This window comes from Fukomys damarensis, unplaced genomic scaffold, assembly GCF_012274545.1.
Source record: "Fukomys damarensis isolate Sample0158 unplaced genomic scaffold, DMR_v1.0_HiC HiC_scaffold_22, whole genome shotgun sequence".
Classification (NCBI taxonomy): domain Eukaryota; kingdom Metazoa; phylum Chordata; class Mammalia; order Rodentia; family Bathyergidae; genus Fukomys; species Fukomys damarensis.
The window spans coordinates 26,088,237-26,103,849 of record NW_022900934.1 but is presented as its reverse complement, the minus strand read 5'-3'; the positions used below and the strand labels follow the sequence as shown (position 1 = coordinate 26,103,849).

The 15,613-nt window shown below is 44.8% G+C and overlaps 1 protein-coding gene across 1 annotated transcript in view; it reads left to right on the top strand.

The window, feature by feature from the left end:
- The window catches only part of Pofut1 (protein O-fucosyltransferase 1), a 25,897-nt gene extending 15,784 nt beyond the window's left edge, over positions 1 to 10,113 (top strand). The window contains exons 5-7 of the mRNA XM_010628454.2: positions 2,080 to 2,272; positions 4,269 to 4,511; positions 6,812 to 10,113. Coding sequence (XP_010626756.1) covers positions 2,080 to 2,272; positions 4,269 to 4,511; positions 6,812 to 7,000 — 625 coding nt within the window. The 3' untranslated portion in view covers positions 7,001 to 10,113. The remainder of the gene's footprint in view (positions 1 to 2,079; positions 2,273 to 4,268; positions 4,512 to 6,811) is intronic.
- The last annotated feature ends 5,500 nt before the right edge of the window (positions 10,114 to 15,613 follow it).

Genomic DNA, 15,613 nt, shown 5'->3' with positions numbered 1-15,613 from the left:
TACAAACATTCATAGATGTGAACAAATTGCAGAAGGGCTGTACCACCATTTTAAGGCAATGTCAGAGTAAAAATAGTTTGTTTACAGTATTTTTGTGTTTGTATTTGGTTTGGGTTTTTTATTTGTTTGTTTTTTGTTTTTTTGTTTTTTTGGGGGTTTTTGGGTACCAGAGATTGAACTCGTGTCCTTGCGCTGCAAGGCAAGCCACCGAACCGCTTAGCTAAATCCCCAGCCCTAAGTGTGTACTTTTTAAAAAATTGTGAAACAGGGCTGGGGATTTAACTCAGTGGTTCTGGCAACTGCCTCGCAAGTACAAAGACTTGAGTTCAATCCCTGGTACCAAAAAAAAAAAAAAATTGTGAAACAAAGCAAAATATTAGCTTCTGCTCACATTTTGTGTGTGTGGATTGTTAATTTCCGTATTTGCCTTTAGAGTTGGCAATATTTCATAATTTTTATTTGAAATGTTTATTGTAGTAATTGTTGATTCATATCCAGTTGTAAGTAATATGGAGAGATCACTCTGCTCTTTACCCAGTTTCTACCAGTGGTGCAATTTTGCAAAACTATAGTACAGATCACAAATCGGGATAGTAACTTTGATACCATTGATTTATCTAGATAGATGTCCTGTTTTACTTGTACTCACGTTCTGTGCAGTTTAATCAAGTATGTAGGTTTATCTGTTTACCACCACAGTTAAAATACTGAATGGTTCTATCATGGTAAGAATCTTTGTATTACCATTTTATAGCCACACCCACCTTCCTAATCACACACCATCCCCAATCCCTGGTACCCACTAATCTCTTCTCCATTTCTCTTTTCTTCTTGATCTTGTCATTTCGTTACTATATAAGTAGAATCTTTTACTTGGGATACTTCCCTTGAGAGCCATCCAAGTCATTGCCTGTGTTGATAGTTTATTCCTTTTATTACAGTAGTATTCCATGGTACATATGTGCCACGGCGTGTTGAGCCATTTATTCATTGAGTGACATTTGGGTTGTTTCCAGTTTGGAGTTATTATGAATCAAGCTGGTATGTACATTAGCGTTCAGGTTTGTATGTGAACATAAGTTTTCACTTCCCTGGGATAAAAGCCCAAGAGTACCATTACTAGTTCATAGGGTAAATTGTATACCTAGTTTTATAATAAACTAACTGCCAAACTATTTTAGAGTGGCTATGCCTAATTCATAATGTTTAGAAAAAGTATTTGACTGGCCAGGGCAGGTATTCTAGATAGAGGGAAGAAGTATACAGAAATGTAGAGTTTGAAAATACATTGTGAGTTCATGAACAGCAAGATGTTTTATGTGCTGGGATGAAGTCTACGTTTAGCTGAAGAGGGAACACAAGTTTGTGCTCATTCATTCATTCAATAAATATTTACTGAGCTTTTACATGTGACAGGCACTACTTTAGTCACGCTAGAGGTTCTGCCTCCAGGGGCCTCAGTCCTAGAAAAAAGATAGATGTGAAATGATTGTGAAATGCATACTGTACAAATGGGGAAAGAGAGTCTTCACAGGCTATGATGGGGACATTTGGTGTATTCCACAAGGGTAGGGATCGTGCCAGAATCATTCTTCCTGGGTCCCAGCACATAGTAGGCAACCAGTAAGTAATTGATAAGTGCTGAATGATCTAATCCAATGTACACAGTCCCAGCCGTTGGCCTCTGTAAGCAGCTACACCCGCCATGTGGGTAAAAGAGCAAAGGCTTGGTCCAGACACCCCACCCTGGAGCAAATTACCACACCACAGATTGGAAGCCAGCATGACCATATAAAAGGTTGGAATGCTCTACTGTAAATTTTTAATTGTTAAACAAGCAAAGAAGGTTGTAAATTCCGTGTGGCGGGACAGTATTGCACACTGTGCTTGGTGCCACTGCCAAAGTTACTTATCAGCTTGTTGGGATTTCACAACTTCTTGGGCTTCTTGCATGTTGCTGGGGCTCCTCTGCAGGGTCTCTGGGGCATGGTGCAATGCCACCCTTTTTCCCGTGGGGGAGGCAGCCAGGTTCTCTGTACATCCTCTGTCTGACTTCCCTTCATTCCATCTCATGCCTAGATTTTCACCAAAGGAACATCCAGTGCTTGCTCTGCCAGGGGCCCCAGCACAGTTCCCTGTCCTGGAAGAACACAGGTCCCTCCAGAAGTACATGGTATGGTCAGATGAGATGGTGAAGACAGGAGAAGCTCAGATTCACACTCATCTCATCCGGCCCTATGTGGGCATTCATCTGCGCATTGGCTCTGACTGGGTAACTTCTTCCTTTCCCTGGCTGACCCTTGCCTGTAGGGATTTCCCTGAATCCCACCAGGGCAGAGAGTGCTCACTCAGCCAAGTCTGTGGGATTATGTCTTATGATCCCAGCGCAGTGTATGTCAGAAGCATGACTCAAGGTGCGTGCTGGCCAGCTTTCATTTTTAACAGTTGTCAGTTACATCTTCATTTTGCAGATGGATAAACTGAGGCATCAGGCCAGATCCCAAGTCAAGCAGCAAAACAGAAAGAGACCCGTAGCTGGGCCTGGTGATGCATACCTGTAATCCAAGCACATGGGAGGCTGAGGCAGGAGGATCTCTGTAAATTTGAAGCCAGCCTGGGCTAATAGTGAATTTAAAGCCAGCCTGAACTACATAGTGAGACTCTGCTTCAAAAGAAGAGAGGAAGGAAGGAAGGAAAGAAAGAAAAAGCCCAAATCTAGGAGTCCTCTGTCCCAGCTCAGTGCTTAGCTAATAGACTCCTTTTAGAAAGATGAACTATGGGGCCAGGAATGTAGCTCAGCAGCACTGTACCTGCCTGGCAAGCAAGGTCCTGAGTTCAATTCCCAGTACCAGGAAAAAAAGAAAAGAAAAGAAAAGAAAAATGAACTGTGGCGATTGAGTGAGGTTCCCAAGAAATGAACATGTCATCTTCCCAGAATTTAGAGGAAGCTTGGCTGTGCGGAAGCCTCATCAGATTACCCTCCTTGTGAAAATAACAGAACCCACATACTCAGTCTCCTTAATTTACATGAGGAGTTTTATATATTTGTTGGAAATGCTCATTGCTGAAAATTTTAAAATGCTGAAAGATAAGGAAATTAGATTAAAATTCATAGTCAGTGGATGAGGTAATCTCACATTTACCTACCAGGCTCCCCCTGCCCCCTGCTTCAAGGAAAAAGAGCCAGGCTCAGAATATTTTACGAATGGTTTCAAACCAGCTTTTAAAAAGTAGCTCCCATCTATACTTTCCTTGAACATAAATGATAATGAGATGCTACTTTTTTTTTTTTACAAAGCTACCATAACACAAATACCAAACTCAGTCAACCCAGAACATTGTAGTCCTTCTCACTTGTGAACATAGATGCACAGATCCAAAGTAAAATATTAGAAGTAAAATCCAGTAATGTACTAAAGAATGTGGAACTCAAGCCAAACATGGTGGTGTATCCACCTGTAATCCTAGCAGTCTGGGAAGCTAAGACAGGAAAATTGCAAATGCCAGCCCAGACTAGATAACTCAGTAAGACTCTATCTCCCTGCAAGGGAAAAAAGTGGGGGTGTAGCTCAGTGTGAAGGGCTGGTTTCAATCCCCAGTACCCCACGACCACCACTAAAACAAAAAAAGCCATATAATTTAAGTAAAAATCTATTCTAAGAAAGTGACAAAGTTCATGGTATTAACACCCAAAGAGGGGGAAAAAAATCATATGATCATCTCAGTAAAAGACAAGAAAGCATTCGATAAAAGTCAATACCCATTCATGATAAAAACTCATAACCAGCCAAGAATAGAATGGACCCACCCTAACTTGATAAAGGCTATCACTGTGGAGCCCACAGCAAACATGTACCTCATGGGGAGCTATCAGAAGTCTCCCCACTGAAGTCAGGAATCAGATAAGCTGCCCCTTATCACCACCACTGTTCACAATTACACTGAACATCCCAGATAACACAGAGAGACCCAGAAAAAAATTGTTTTTGCAAAACCAATATCCTACTAACCCAGAAATAACCACTATTACTATTTCAATGCATTTTCCTCTTCCCTTAATACTTTAAAAAGTATATAGTTGGGAGTGTGGAGGGTGTAGAGTACGTGCTTAGCATGGAGGAGGCCCTGACCTGGGTTCAATCCCTAGCACCCCCCAAAAAATTCCGTAGTCGGGCTTCTGTGTAGCCTGTCTTTCCCCACACTGCAGTTGTTTCTTCTGGGGTCTGGGAAGTTGCCGCTCTCTAACCCAGTGCCTGCCCTCCCCACAGAAGAACGCCTGTGCTATGCTGAAGGATGGCACCGTGGGCTCACACTTCATGGCTTCTCCACAGTGTGTGGGCTACAGCCGCAGCACAGCGGCCCCACTTACCATGACCATGTGTCTCCCTGACCTGAAGGAAATCCGGCGGGCTGTGAAGCTCTGGGTAAGGACGCTGAGCGCCCAGTCCATTTACATCGCCACTGATTCTGAGAGCTACATGCCGGAGATCCAGCAGCTCTTCAAAGAGAAGGTACATGTGGGCAAGGAGGGAAAGAAAGTGCCATCTGGTCCCACTCCTGCTGCGCTCTTCCTGTTCTACCCCACTGGCCTTTTTCCTGGACACACATTCCTCTCCAGTTCCTATCCTTCTAGCCCAGCTTAAACTCCTCCTCCTCCACAGATGCCTTCCAGGGTTCCCTCTGCTTCTCTGGCTCATGTAACACTTCTTTTTCTCTTCTGACTGAGACTAGTGCAGAAATATGTCATTTCATCCAGGACATATGGGTTTCTTGCAAGTGGGATTCAAGGCTGAACCACTCTCCAGTCATTTGATGTCTAGCCTGGTGTTCTGACTTCTTGAGACCTGAGACCCTTCCTTACCATCACTAGTACCTAAGACAGTGCCAGACACAGTGCCCAGTTTGTTGAGTAAGAACATAGGGAATGGGCCTTAGCAGAGATCCAGGATAGCAGAGAGGTTAAGAGCATGGACTCTGAGTCAGGTGTGATGGGGCATGCTGGTAATCCCAGCACTCTGGAAGGCTGAGGCAGGAGTATCGCAAGTTCAAGTTCAGCCTGGGCAATTTAGTGAGACCCTATCTCAAAATAAATATAAAAAAAATTTTAAGAGGCTGGGGATATAGCTCAGGGCAAAAGCCCTGGGTTCGATCCCCCTGTACTGCAGCAAAAAAGGAAAAAAGCATTCAGTAAGACTTTGTTTTTGTATATGTGCTGCTGAAGCAAGCACTCAGTAAGACTGTTAAATGAATGAAAACCGTAAGTGTTGGGCAAACCCTAAGAAACTGGCATTGAGAGTGGTTGCCTTCTCTTCTATTGCCCCACACATGAGCGTGTACATGTGCAGGAAGCTCCAGCTGGTAGAACTGCAGGCTCAGTGCATTTTGGTCCTACCCACCCATTTAATAACTAGAAGTCAGAGCTGGGAGACCTGGGGGTCCTTTCACTCCACCCTTCCATTTTGTAGCTGAGAAAACCAAAGTCTCTAGAAAGGATTGAGTTTACTCAAGAGGTCCCAGAGCTAATTATAGTGGGCATGACACAAACTGGGTAAGTTTCAGGGTGTGGGTGGAATTGTTTGGGGGATTTTGACCGTGATTAAACTGGTTTTATTTCTTTGCTACAACCCAAGCGGCAAGCTGATGGTTTTTCTTATATCAGAAATTCAGTGGAACAGCAGAACACTTTCAGCTCTGTCAGCCCACACCCCTCCTCACCTCTGTACTAAGCTGAAGCATTTGGAGAGTCCCAGGGAGTTTTTTTTTGTGTGTGTGTGCGCTTTAGAGTTGAAATGTTTGTTGCACTTTGAGCTTCTTGCCATTTTCTGTTTCCTGTTCCTGGGCCAGTCTTCTCGCCTGTCCCCACCCCTGCTCAGCCCCTTGTCCCTAGGCTCTGACCCCACCCTTCCTGCTGAATTGAGCTTCACTCTTCCATTTCGCTGGGCCAGTGCCCTATCAGGAAAATTGACAAATAAAATGTCCTAGGGCTGGGGATTTAGCTCATTGGTGCTGCTGCCTGCCTCACAAGTGCAAGATACAAGTTCGTTCCCCAATACCAAAAATAAAAAGTAAAAAAGCATATGTCCTAGCCCCGCATGGTGGCCCACGCCTATAATCCCAGCACTCTGGGAAGCAGAGGCCAGAGGATCAAGAGTTCGAGGCTAGCCTGGCTACATAGTGAAATTTTGTCTCAAAAAAAATCTAAAAACAAAACAAAAAATGTTTAGTTTCCTTTGCCTGTTCTATGGTAAGCAGACCAGGAGAGGCAGCAAGAAACGTGAGAAGGCTGCTGTAGCTGATTGGACTGGAGATGGTGATGGCTGGGTCCATGGGGTGCCAGTTCCTCACTGGAAGGATTCACTTCTGGGGCAGTGAATGGGACAGACAGGACTTCAGGCTTGGAGTGGGTGTGTGGGAGAGGGAGGCATCCAGGCAGCAGAACTGGATGGGTGAGCTGTGTGCTCCAGTCTCGGGCTTGGTGGAGAAGCCCATTGGGCTAGGCCTTTATGAGAAGGGCAGATGTGAGCCGAGCCTTGAGGGCCTGCTCGGGATCTGTGCTCAGGATCACACGCACGTGACGGGGGTGGGTGCAGGCAAGGGCACAGAGGTGGAAATGGTATGTAGGGAGCTGAGGCTGGAGAAGAAGGTGGCTGCTGGCCAGCATGTCTCTCATATGTCTGAACCCCGAATCCCTGCTGCCTACTCCTCCATCTGCACCCTTAGTCCAGGGTGGAGAGTGTGGCCCAGGGACCTCAGCCAGGTGCACCTAGGCCTGCGGCCACTTGGGCTCATGTGTTCTGCCTTCCTCCTGCAGGTGAAGGTGGTAAGTCTCCAGCCAGAGGTGGCCCAGATCGACCTATACATCCTCGGCCAAGCCGACCACTTTATTGGCAACTGTGTGTCATCTTTCACCGCCTTTGTGAAGCGTGAGCGGGATCTTCAAGGGAGGCAGTCCTCTTTCTTTGGCATGGACAGGGCCCCTCAGCTGCGAGATGAGTTCTGATGCTTGCCGGGGCACATCATCAGTCTGAGCAGGGGCCCGGACAGCCAAAAGTGCTCCCGAACTGCAAGCTCCTCTTCTTGCCCGTCAGAGATGGAGGACAGTCCCAGGACTTCCTGGAAGGAGGCTTCCATCGCAGGGCTTCCGAGCTCCCAGGGCCCCAAATGTCCTCTATCCCCACATGCTTCTTACTGTTTCTCCAATCAGCAGGGCAGTCCAACATTTGTCTTTTGATTTGCCTTGTTCTGAGCAGCCTGGGGTGGTGAACTCTCTCCAGAGAGATTTTTATAGAGAGATTTTTATAGTTTTGATAAAAGGTCATAACTACCCTAGAACGCTCTCATTTTTAAAAATCAGTGAAGTCCATTAGCAAAGAGACCTAAAGTGACCTTAACTGAATGTGGATGAGCCAGGGTTGAGGTAAGTCTATTGGCCACTTTTCCAGGTGTTCCCCAATGTGGCCCCCAGACTTGTCCCCACTGCCTGGCCAGAGCCATTGTCATTCCACTTGTGAAACCATTGCCATATTTTAGGATATGAATGTTCTCTTCCTTCAGAAGCACCATGCAGATGGGAGTTGTCAGTCATGGTGCTGTGCAGTCTCCGGGGGTAGCCAAGTGCCACTCACACAGCATGTTCCCTGCAAGGAGCACACGCCACCAAGGCAGGTGACCATGGTATTTGTCTCAGTCTTTGGGCACTGTAGCTGCCACAAAGCTAGCACTGTCAGAGCCTCAGAATGCATCCCTGGGGGTCAGGGTTTGGGGCCTGACCGGATCCTCTGAGGCTGCCCTCTCCAAGGGCCTGGTTGGTGTCCAGAGCCTGTTCTCTCAGCCTCAGTCCTGCAGCCAGAACCCTCACACCATCTTTTCCCAAAGGAATGTCTGCCAAGCCTCTGACATGGAGAAGATGCCCAGGACCCAGGAACCATCTGAATTCCAAGTTTGGAAGCAGCCTTTGCCCCTTCCCATCCTGTGTTATATCTACTGTTGCATGAGGCATCAAGGTGTTACAGCCATGAGGTTTATTGTCTCTTAGATACTGCAGTTCTTATAACCCATGACATTGGAGAACCTATGGTTTTTTGACCTTGTGGTTCTAAAGTTTCACATCTAGAGCTGGGGATTTAGCTCAGTGGTGCCGCCACCTGCCTTATAAGTGCAAGGACCCGAGTTCAATCTCCGGTACAAAAAAAAAAGTTTCTAAAGTTTCACATCTAACACCTTTGGATCTCTTTCTTGTCATGTGACCTTCCTTCACCTTTGATGCTAGATAGGTAGCCCAGAGCTCCATGCTGGAGTTTCTCCCTTGATGGGCTTTGGAAAGAAATCCTTTGTTGTCAGGGGCACAATGAGTTAGAGGTCAGAGGCTGCAGGAAGATCTCTAGCACCAAAGCTAGCATTTTCTGCCTAGAGCTGTTGCCCAACTCTAAAGAGAAACTACAGGAAGCACTTTTGTAGATTTCCCTCTTGGGAAAACAGTGAAGCATTTTAAATCCTGCCAGAGACAGCTTATCTGTCCAGACTTGCTCTCAAGCCTCACCCAGAGAAAGGGCCACAGACTAGGAACCATGTCATGAAAGCGTGGCTCACTGGCCAATTCTATTTCTGAATTCCTCTGCCACTCACAGCCTTATAGTAGGCACACACTTGAGTCTAGGGCTCTGCCAGGCCATCCAAATCATCTTGATTGGCATCTGTGGCAATGCTACCTTGTATTCTAGAAGAGAGAGCTATGGAGCTCTCAGATTGAGGCGTGCTTTGTTGGCAAGCACTTTACTCTTTGACCCAGCTTCCTCACCTTTTAAAGTGGTGATAAAACCCACACACTGTTGAAAGCTCAAATCAGCTAAAGCCTATATATATAAGAGCACAATGTAAACTTGAAAGAGACAAAGGCACATAGGTGGCTATTGATTAATTTGCTTCCTATTGCACACCTGTTCCATGTCAGGCACTGTGCTTGCCAAGTACTTTATGGACATTCCCTTGTCCCCGTCCCAGCCCTGGGAAGTAGTAACTTAGCCTTGTCTTTCTGCATAAAGGAAAACAAATGCTTAGAGAATCCTCATAATGTCCCCAAAGCTGTGCATTAAGTCAGTATTAGTCCTTCAAAACACAGTTCTGTTATCCACTGTGCTCTGTTACCCTCAATTCACACAATGCACTTCACTGTGCTGCTTTTTTTTTTTTTTTTTAACCTGGAATTGAACTTGGGACATTGTGCTTTCAAGGCAGGCAGTGGCAACACTAAGCTAAATCCCCAGCCTACACTGTGCATCTTAAAGAGGCCTCTGCTGGAAAAGATCAGCCACCTTGGTTTCCATGGGGCACCTGCCATTGCCAGGTTTTGGGAGGAAAAGGTCATGTAAGAAACAGAAAGCCTACCACCACATGAAGCTTACTCTGCTCTTGGAGTTGTTTAATTCAACAGTCTTTCATTTAACAATTATTTATTGATCACCTACTATGTGCTAGGCTCAGAGACACAAGGTATGCGGCAGGAAATCAAAGTCTTTGTTGCTAAAGAATTTGCAGTCTGGAAAGTGGAAGGCATAATAAACAAGTGTACTGAGGGAGGTGTTAAGTGCTCGGAAGAGAAAGGGCCTGGGGGTGCAAAGGAGGATCTGTCTTAGATAAGGAGAAGAGTTGCCTTCTGGAGGGAAGGAGCACCCTGTTCAGATAGCTAGAGGCCAAGCCTTCCCAGTAGAGGAAGTAGCACCTGCTAAAGCCCTGGGACTGGCCTGTGAGCCTAAACTGCAGCAAGGAGGCAGGGAACAGCAGCAGATCAGAGTGACCAGCTGGCAGTCTTGTAGCCTGCAGGGCTAGGCTGAGGCCTAGACTTGTAAAGATGCCATATGAGGCCCTTTATGGGGTTCTAGGCAGAAGAAGGTGATCTGATTTACATTTCTAAAGGATCCTTCGGGTTGGCGTCTGGAGAGAGGAAGAGTGGAGGCAGAGTGTAGGGCTGTGGCAGGGGTGCAGATGAGAGCCAGGGGGCTCATATCCCCCTGGCTGAAATTCCAGCATCTCCCAAGAGGCAGAGGCCACTGCATTTTTATTTTTATTTTTTATCGCTTCTCGGCCTTTTGGCTAAGATCAAGTGTATTTTTATTTTTATTTTGGTACCAGGGATCAAACTCAGAACCTCACACTTGCCAGGCAGGTGCTGTGTCACTGAGCTACATCCCCAGCCCTACATTATTTTTAAATAAAAAATATTTTTATAATTCAGTCTTTTTTGAAAATATAAATCTTTGCATAGTTTTAATCATGCATCACATACAATTTAATGTCATGGCTTTTTATTTAATAGTCATATTTTCCTGCCAGTACATAGCCTGAATAAATGCTTTTAATTATATAAAATCCCATTGAAGGGTGTTCCAGTTTGTCATTTTCCTATTATGAGACTTTCATGTGTTCCCAGTTTTTCACTACTGTTAATTGAATAATGTATTCATTTGTAAAGATTTTTCTTTATTTGAAGTATGCAGTAAGATAAGTTTCCAGAAGTGGATTTATTGGATCTAAGACTCAAAAGTAAAACATTTTATTTTGGAAACGTTAAAATATAAACCAAAATGGTGAGTAATAAACTGAACTTACAGTTTTAACAGTTGTCAACATTTACCAGTCTAGTTTCATTCCGCCTCTAAGTCTGACTGTTCACTGGATTCTTTTTAAGATAATCTGAGTGCCAGGGATATAGCTCAGCAGTTCCACATCTGCCTGGCAAGCTCAAGGTCCTGAGTTTGATCCCTGGTACTGAGAAGAAAAATAATAAAGATAATCTGATCACAGGTTAAGGAAGAGCCAAAAGGTCTTGCTGACACACTAAATGAGGGTGAGAGGGAAAGAGGAGCCCACACCACAGGAAGTGTCTCTGATCTGCAGAGGGCCTCTTAAGGCAGGCCCTCATATCTTGCATCCATGTTACAGGTGCTGTTATGTATCTAGATTCCCCCCTCTACCACCAGATCATCATGCAGTCATAGATGGAACTTTCTGGAGGTGGCTGAAGCTAGAGTATGATGCTGGAATTAAGGGTTTTAGACTGGAATTGATTCATTGTGGATACAAGGGTTAAGGGTCCCCCACCTTAGGTGTGACTGCTATCTACCCTAAGGGTGGGTATCCTGGACAGAATATAAGGGACAGAAAGAGGGCTGCAGTGGTCACTGCTTGTTGCTGCTTTTGCTGCCTTCTGCCTGCCATGAACTGTTTCTCCTCTGCAATGCCCTTCTGCCATTCCAGCCTGCCTTGGAGCCGGCCAACTGAACTGAAACCTCCACAAACTGAGCTAAAATAAACCTTTTCTCCTTTAACTTGGGGTTTCAAGAATTTTGTCTCAGTAATGAGAAAATGAAGACCAGTGCTAAGGTGGTCTCCAGAGCTTCCTTGGGATGCTACTGGGTAAGATATTCCTGAGAGCCATCCCACACACACCTCAAGAATCCAAGTACAATCTGGGCCTTGCCCAGAAATGTGCATTTTCACAAGTACCTACAAGTGATTGTGATGCCCATGGGCCAAAGCCTGCTTAAATTGTGGTTTTCAACCTGTAGCATCAATGTCACTTTTTTTTTTTTGTATCAGGGATCGAACTCAAGATTTTGCACTTGCCAGTCAGGCACAGCTCCACTTAGCAACATGCCTAGCCCAATGTCACTTGGAGAAGCTTGATGGAAATGCTGAATCCCAAACCAGGCAAGGTGGCACCTATAATCCCAGCATTTAGGGAAGATCACAAGTTTACCTTCTGGGCAACTTAGGCCCCATCCCAAAATTTTAAAAATTTTAAGAAAGGGACTGGGGATGTAGCCCCTGGTAGAGCACCCCTGGGTTGGATCTCCAGTGCTGGGAGAAAAATACAGGCTCCCAGACCTGCTACATTAGAATCTTTGGGGAGGCAGCCCTGAAGTGACCCTGGGATATAAGGAGCCTCACTGGTCAACCAGCAAGCAGTACGGAAGCCCTCTGTACCCACTTCCTGGCAAGCCTGGCAGGTCCTGTCCTGGCAAGGCCCTCGAATAGGTGGCTTTAGCAGGTGCTTAGTGCTCTGATTGTATTGACTTTTTCTCTTACTGTGTACATGGCGGGTGGAAGTTGAGGGAGTGATGATCAACACTTTGGTTGTTTAGGATGAGACCAAATTTACATAAGGGAATGGTGAAATTTTAAAATTTAGTGCAGATGGGCTGTGGGTTAGGCAGAAATGGAGAAGCTGATGTTGAACAAAACTGGGAGACGCAGCCCTGAAACATCATACATCTTACAGAAATAGAGAACAGACAGGAGAGAAAAAGACAGGAAAGAAGTAGAGAAAGGATAGAGGGAGAAAGAAAGCTGAGGTCCCATTTTCACTTTCAGTTCACCTCAGAGAAGTATAGTGAATAATAAGTAACAACCATAATAAGCCTTGTCTGGCCTAAAAATAAAGACCCCTTCCTCTCCTGACTCTCTTTCTATCCTAGTGGAGTTGACAGAAAAAACTATATAGCCTGAAGGCAAATCCTGCACTGTGGATTGTGTTGTCAGAATTCATTCAAATTCTTGCGTAAAACCTGGTTTATTTGGGGGTTGGGACCTTTCTCCTGAAATAACATTTAACAGCAAGCAGGTTTGGTTTGCTTTGCCATTTAATCTTTTATTGAACATCGGTCCAGGACTTCCAGAATCACCAGGTAAACAGGAGTAGGGAGAGAAAAGGCATTTCCCAGAGACCTCCCTCCATGGCAGAAGCTCAGCCACTTCAGGGGGAAGACATTAGCGACCCCAGGGTACAGCCTGCAGAGAAGCCTCAATCCTCTCTGAAAAATCCACCTCTAAGAACAATCGGCTTCATTCCCTCCTCAGATGGGGTTGAGGGGCTTCCTCACCTCTCTGGTGGTTTAAGAGTTTCCTCTTTCCTTTTCTTTCTCAACCCTGCTAACAATGCTAGTGAGAAAGTCCAGATCCAGTGCCTGCTTGTTATTAATTCCTACACTCACTAATACTCATCCTTGTGTGAGAGAGCGGACGTCAGAACCAGGCAGTCTTAGCTAGTTGGAATTCAATCACAGTCTTCATTATTTTTATAGAAGAGAAAATATTCTATTTACAGATGTGTCTTAAAGTTTCCTTGTAAGAAATTTATTTAGATAAAAAATGAGTTGGGCTCATTGAAAAATATTGAACAATGTGGCACAAGGGCCGGGGGTGTGTGGCTCGGGGAGAGTGTGTGCTCAGCAGGCATGAGACTCTGCGTTCAATCCTCAGCGCCCCCCCCAAAAATAATGAGGCATGAATTGTGAAGATGAAGTTTGGGAGAACCTTGACCAACCTCATCTGTGTGCCTGCCCTAAAGACACCTGGGAACACATCCATTTGACTCAGTGTTAGAGAGAGGCACAAGTACTGGAGTCACTGTAAGAGAAACTGCTGTCTGTTCAAACCCCACTCACCTCCACGTTTCCACACTATAGTCAGGCCTTCCTTCTATTTATACTCGGCGTTTCAAGATCTTCTTGTATGAATTTTTTCTCCTCAGAGCCCCGCAACCCCTCAAAATTATAACGATAACTGTATCCTAAGCGCTTATAGAGACTAACTCACGTGATTCACAGAACAACCCATAGAGGTTGCTTTTTTTTTTTCTTTTTCTTTTTGCACTGCTCATGATGGAACAAGGGGCCCACACATTTGCTAGGCAAGCACTCCACCACTGAGCCACACTCCTAGCCCCAGTTGCTTTTCTTGTTATCTCCATTTTACAGATAAGGGTGCTGAAGCACAAGGGGTAAAGCAATTATCTTAAGGTCACACAGCTGGTAAACAGCAGAACTGGGACTCAGAGCCGGGAAGCATGGTATAAAGTCAGTGGCCTGTGCTGTGCTGCCTCATGTCACTTATCAGAGGACAGTGTCTGCTTATCTGTTCCCCAGCTAGAACAGAGGTTTCCCCCACCCCAGCCACAGAACACAGACCCTGACTGAGCTATCTCTGTTTATCAGCTCCTAACCCCACTGCTTGGTTTATGAAAGTGGCCTTACATGGGGCTGAATGAATGAATGGATGAACGTGCAGAAAAAGTGCCCTGGGCAGGTGAATTGGCTTCTGGCATCTGGAGGATTCAAAGAGCAGGTAGGAGATGAGTGGAAAACTGAGCACAGCTTCAAGAGAAAAGCTACGCTGGACGGTGGGACAAGTGAGGGAGCAGTGGGCAGTGCCACGTGTGACCCAGGAGACAGGGCCCAAAACGGGGGAGGGGTGCTGAAGATGTGAGCACTGTGGAGAGGCCGGAGCACCAAGCTGAAGTTTAGTCAGGACGGTCTCTGCATGAGAAGAGATGAAGTGAGGAAGGGAACAGGGATTATTCAGGACCCAAAGGAGCCATTGGAGCCATCTATAAGTGAAAGGCTCCCAGGAGTGCCCTTGAGGGAAGTGCCAAGGGCCAAGCTCTGGCTTTGCAAACTATCCATGCTAATCAATTCATGTACAAGGCAAAAAGAATGAAAAAGTACAAAAGAATATACCTGTAGAGTGAAAAATGCCCAGACCTTGCTGTACAGGCAAACCCCAGTAACACTTTCCAGAAGGCTTTCTTGCTATACAGATACTTCTCCATTAATGACCAGCCCGTTATTAGGGATCTAGTGTTGTGACTTACGACCCACCACCTGGACTTAGGATTTGTCCTTTTTCTTCTTTTTGTACAGTTCTATACTTTTTGTTTAAAGAGCCTTGATGTCTTTCCTTTTGTACAGTATACCTTGTTTACACAGTACTGTAATTTTTGCTGAATGTACTATACAGTATATAGTTTTATGTTCTGCTGTACATTACAGTACCGCATGTAAGAGTTATGCAAATCAAAGCAAAGTCATCAAGTTGGAGTTTCCTTTGACCATTTCTTTGTTTTGAACATTGTAATGTACATCCCACAAACAGTTCCTCATTTAGCAACCAATTCATTCAACACCCCAGTTGAAGGACTGGAAATTGGTCATTAAACAAGGAGTGCCTGTAGCTTATTGTATTTTAGACACATTCACTAAGTATGTTGTGCAAATAAACACAGCATTCATGAAAAGACAAATGTCTTCAAAATATGTATCATTTCTATAATGTCTGATACTGGGGGAAAATAAGCTACCTGACATTTTTTTGAATATTGAGGCAAAAGATTGTCTCCGGCTTAATGGCCTCAGAACACACAGTGGGATTTGCTGTACTTTCTAATCAGGCAGAAATATTAGGGAGTCGGATTAGAGAAAAGGCCAACCTTTTTCTCTATTTCCACTTCATCACTAATAAGGCTGACATTCTGATCTCTCTTCTATTTTACTATTTTTAAATTTGTTGCAAAGCTAAGAGAGGAATAAGAATATTACCTGTTGGTGTCCTTAATCAGTTCCACAAGCATCACAATACAATTATAAATTTTAATTGTCTAAATCTTCATACTTGTGTTCTAAAGTAGAATTGTATTTGTTTGTTTGTTTTCTTCAGGCCAGAAAATAATTTTATTCTAAAGTCCAAAGTATTTGTTAAATACAAAAAAAAAAGTAAAGCATTATATGAAGGTCCTCTTTCTTTACTAGAATAAACAATTCCCACTTTATTGTGAATAGTC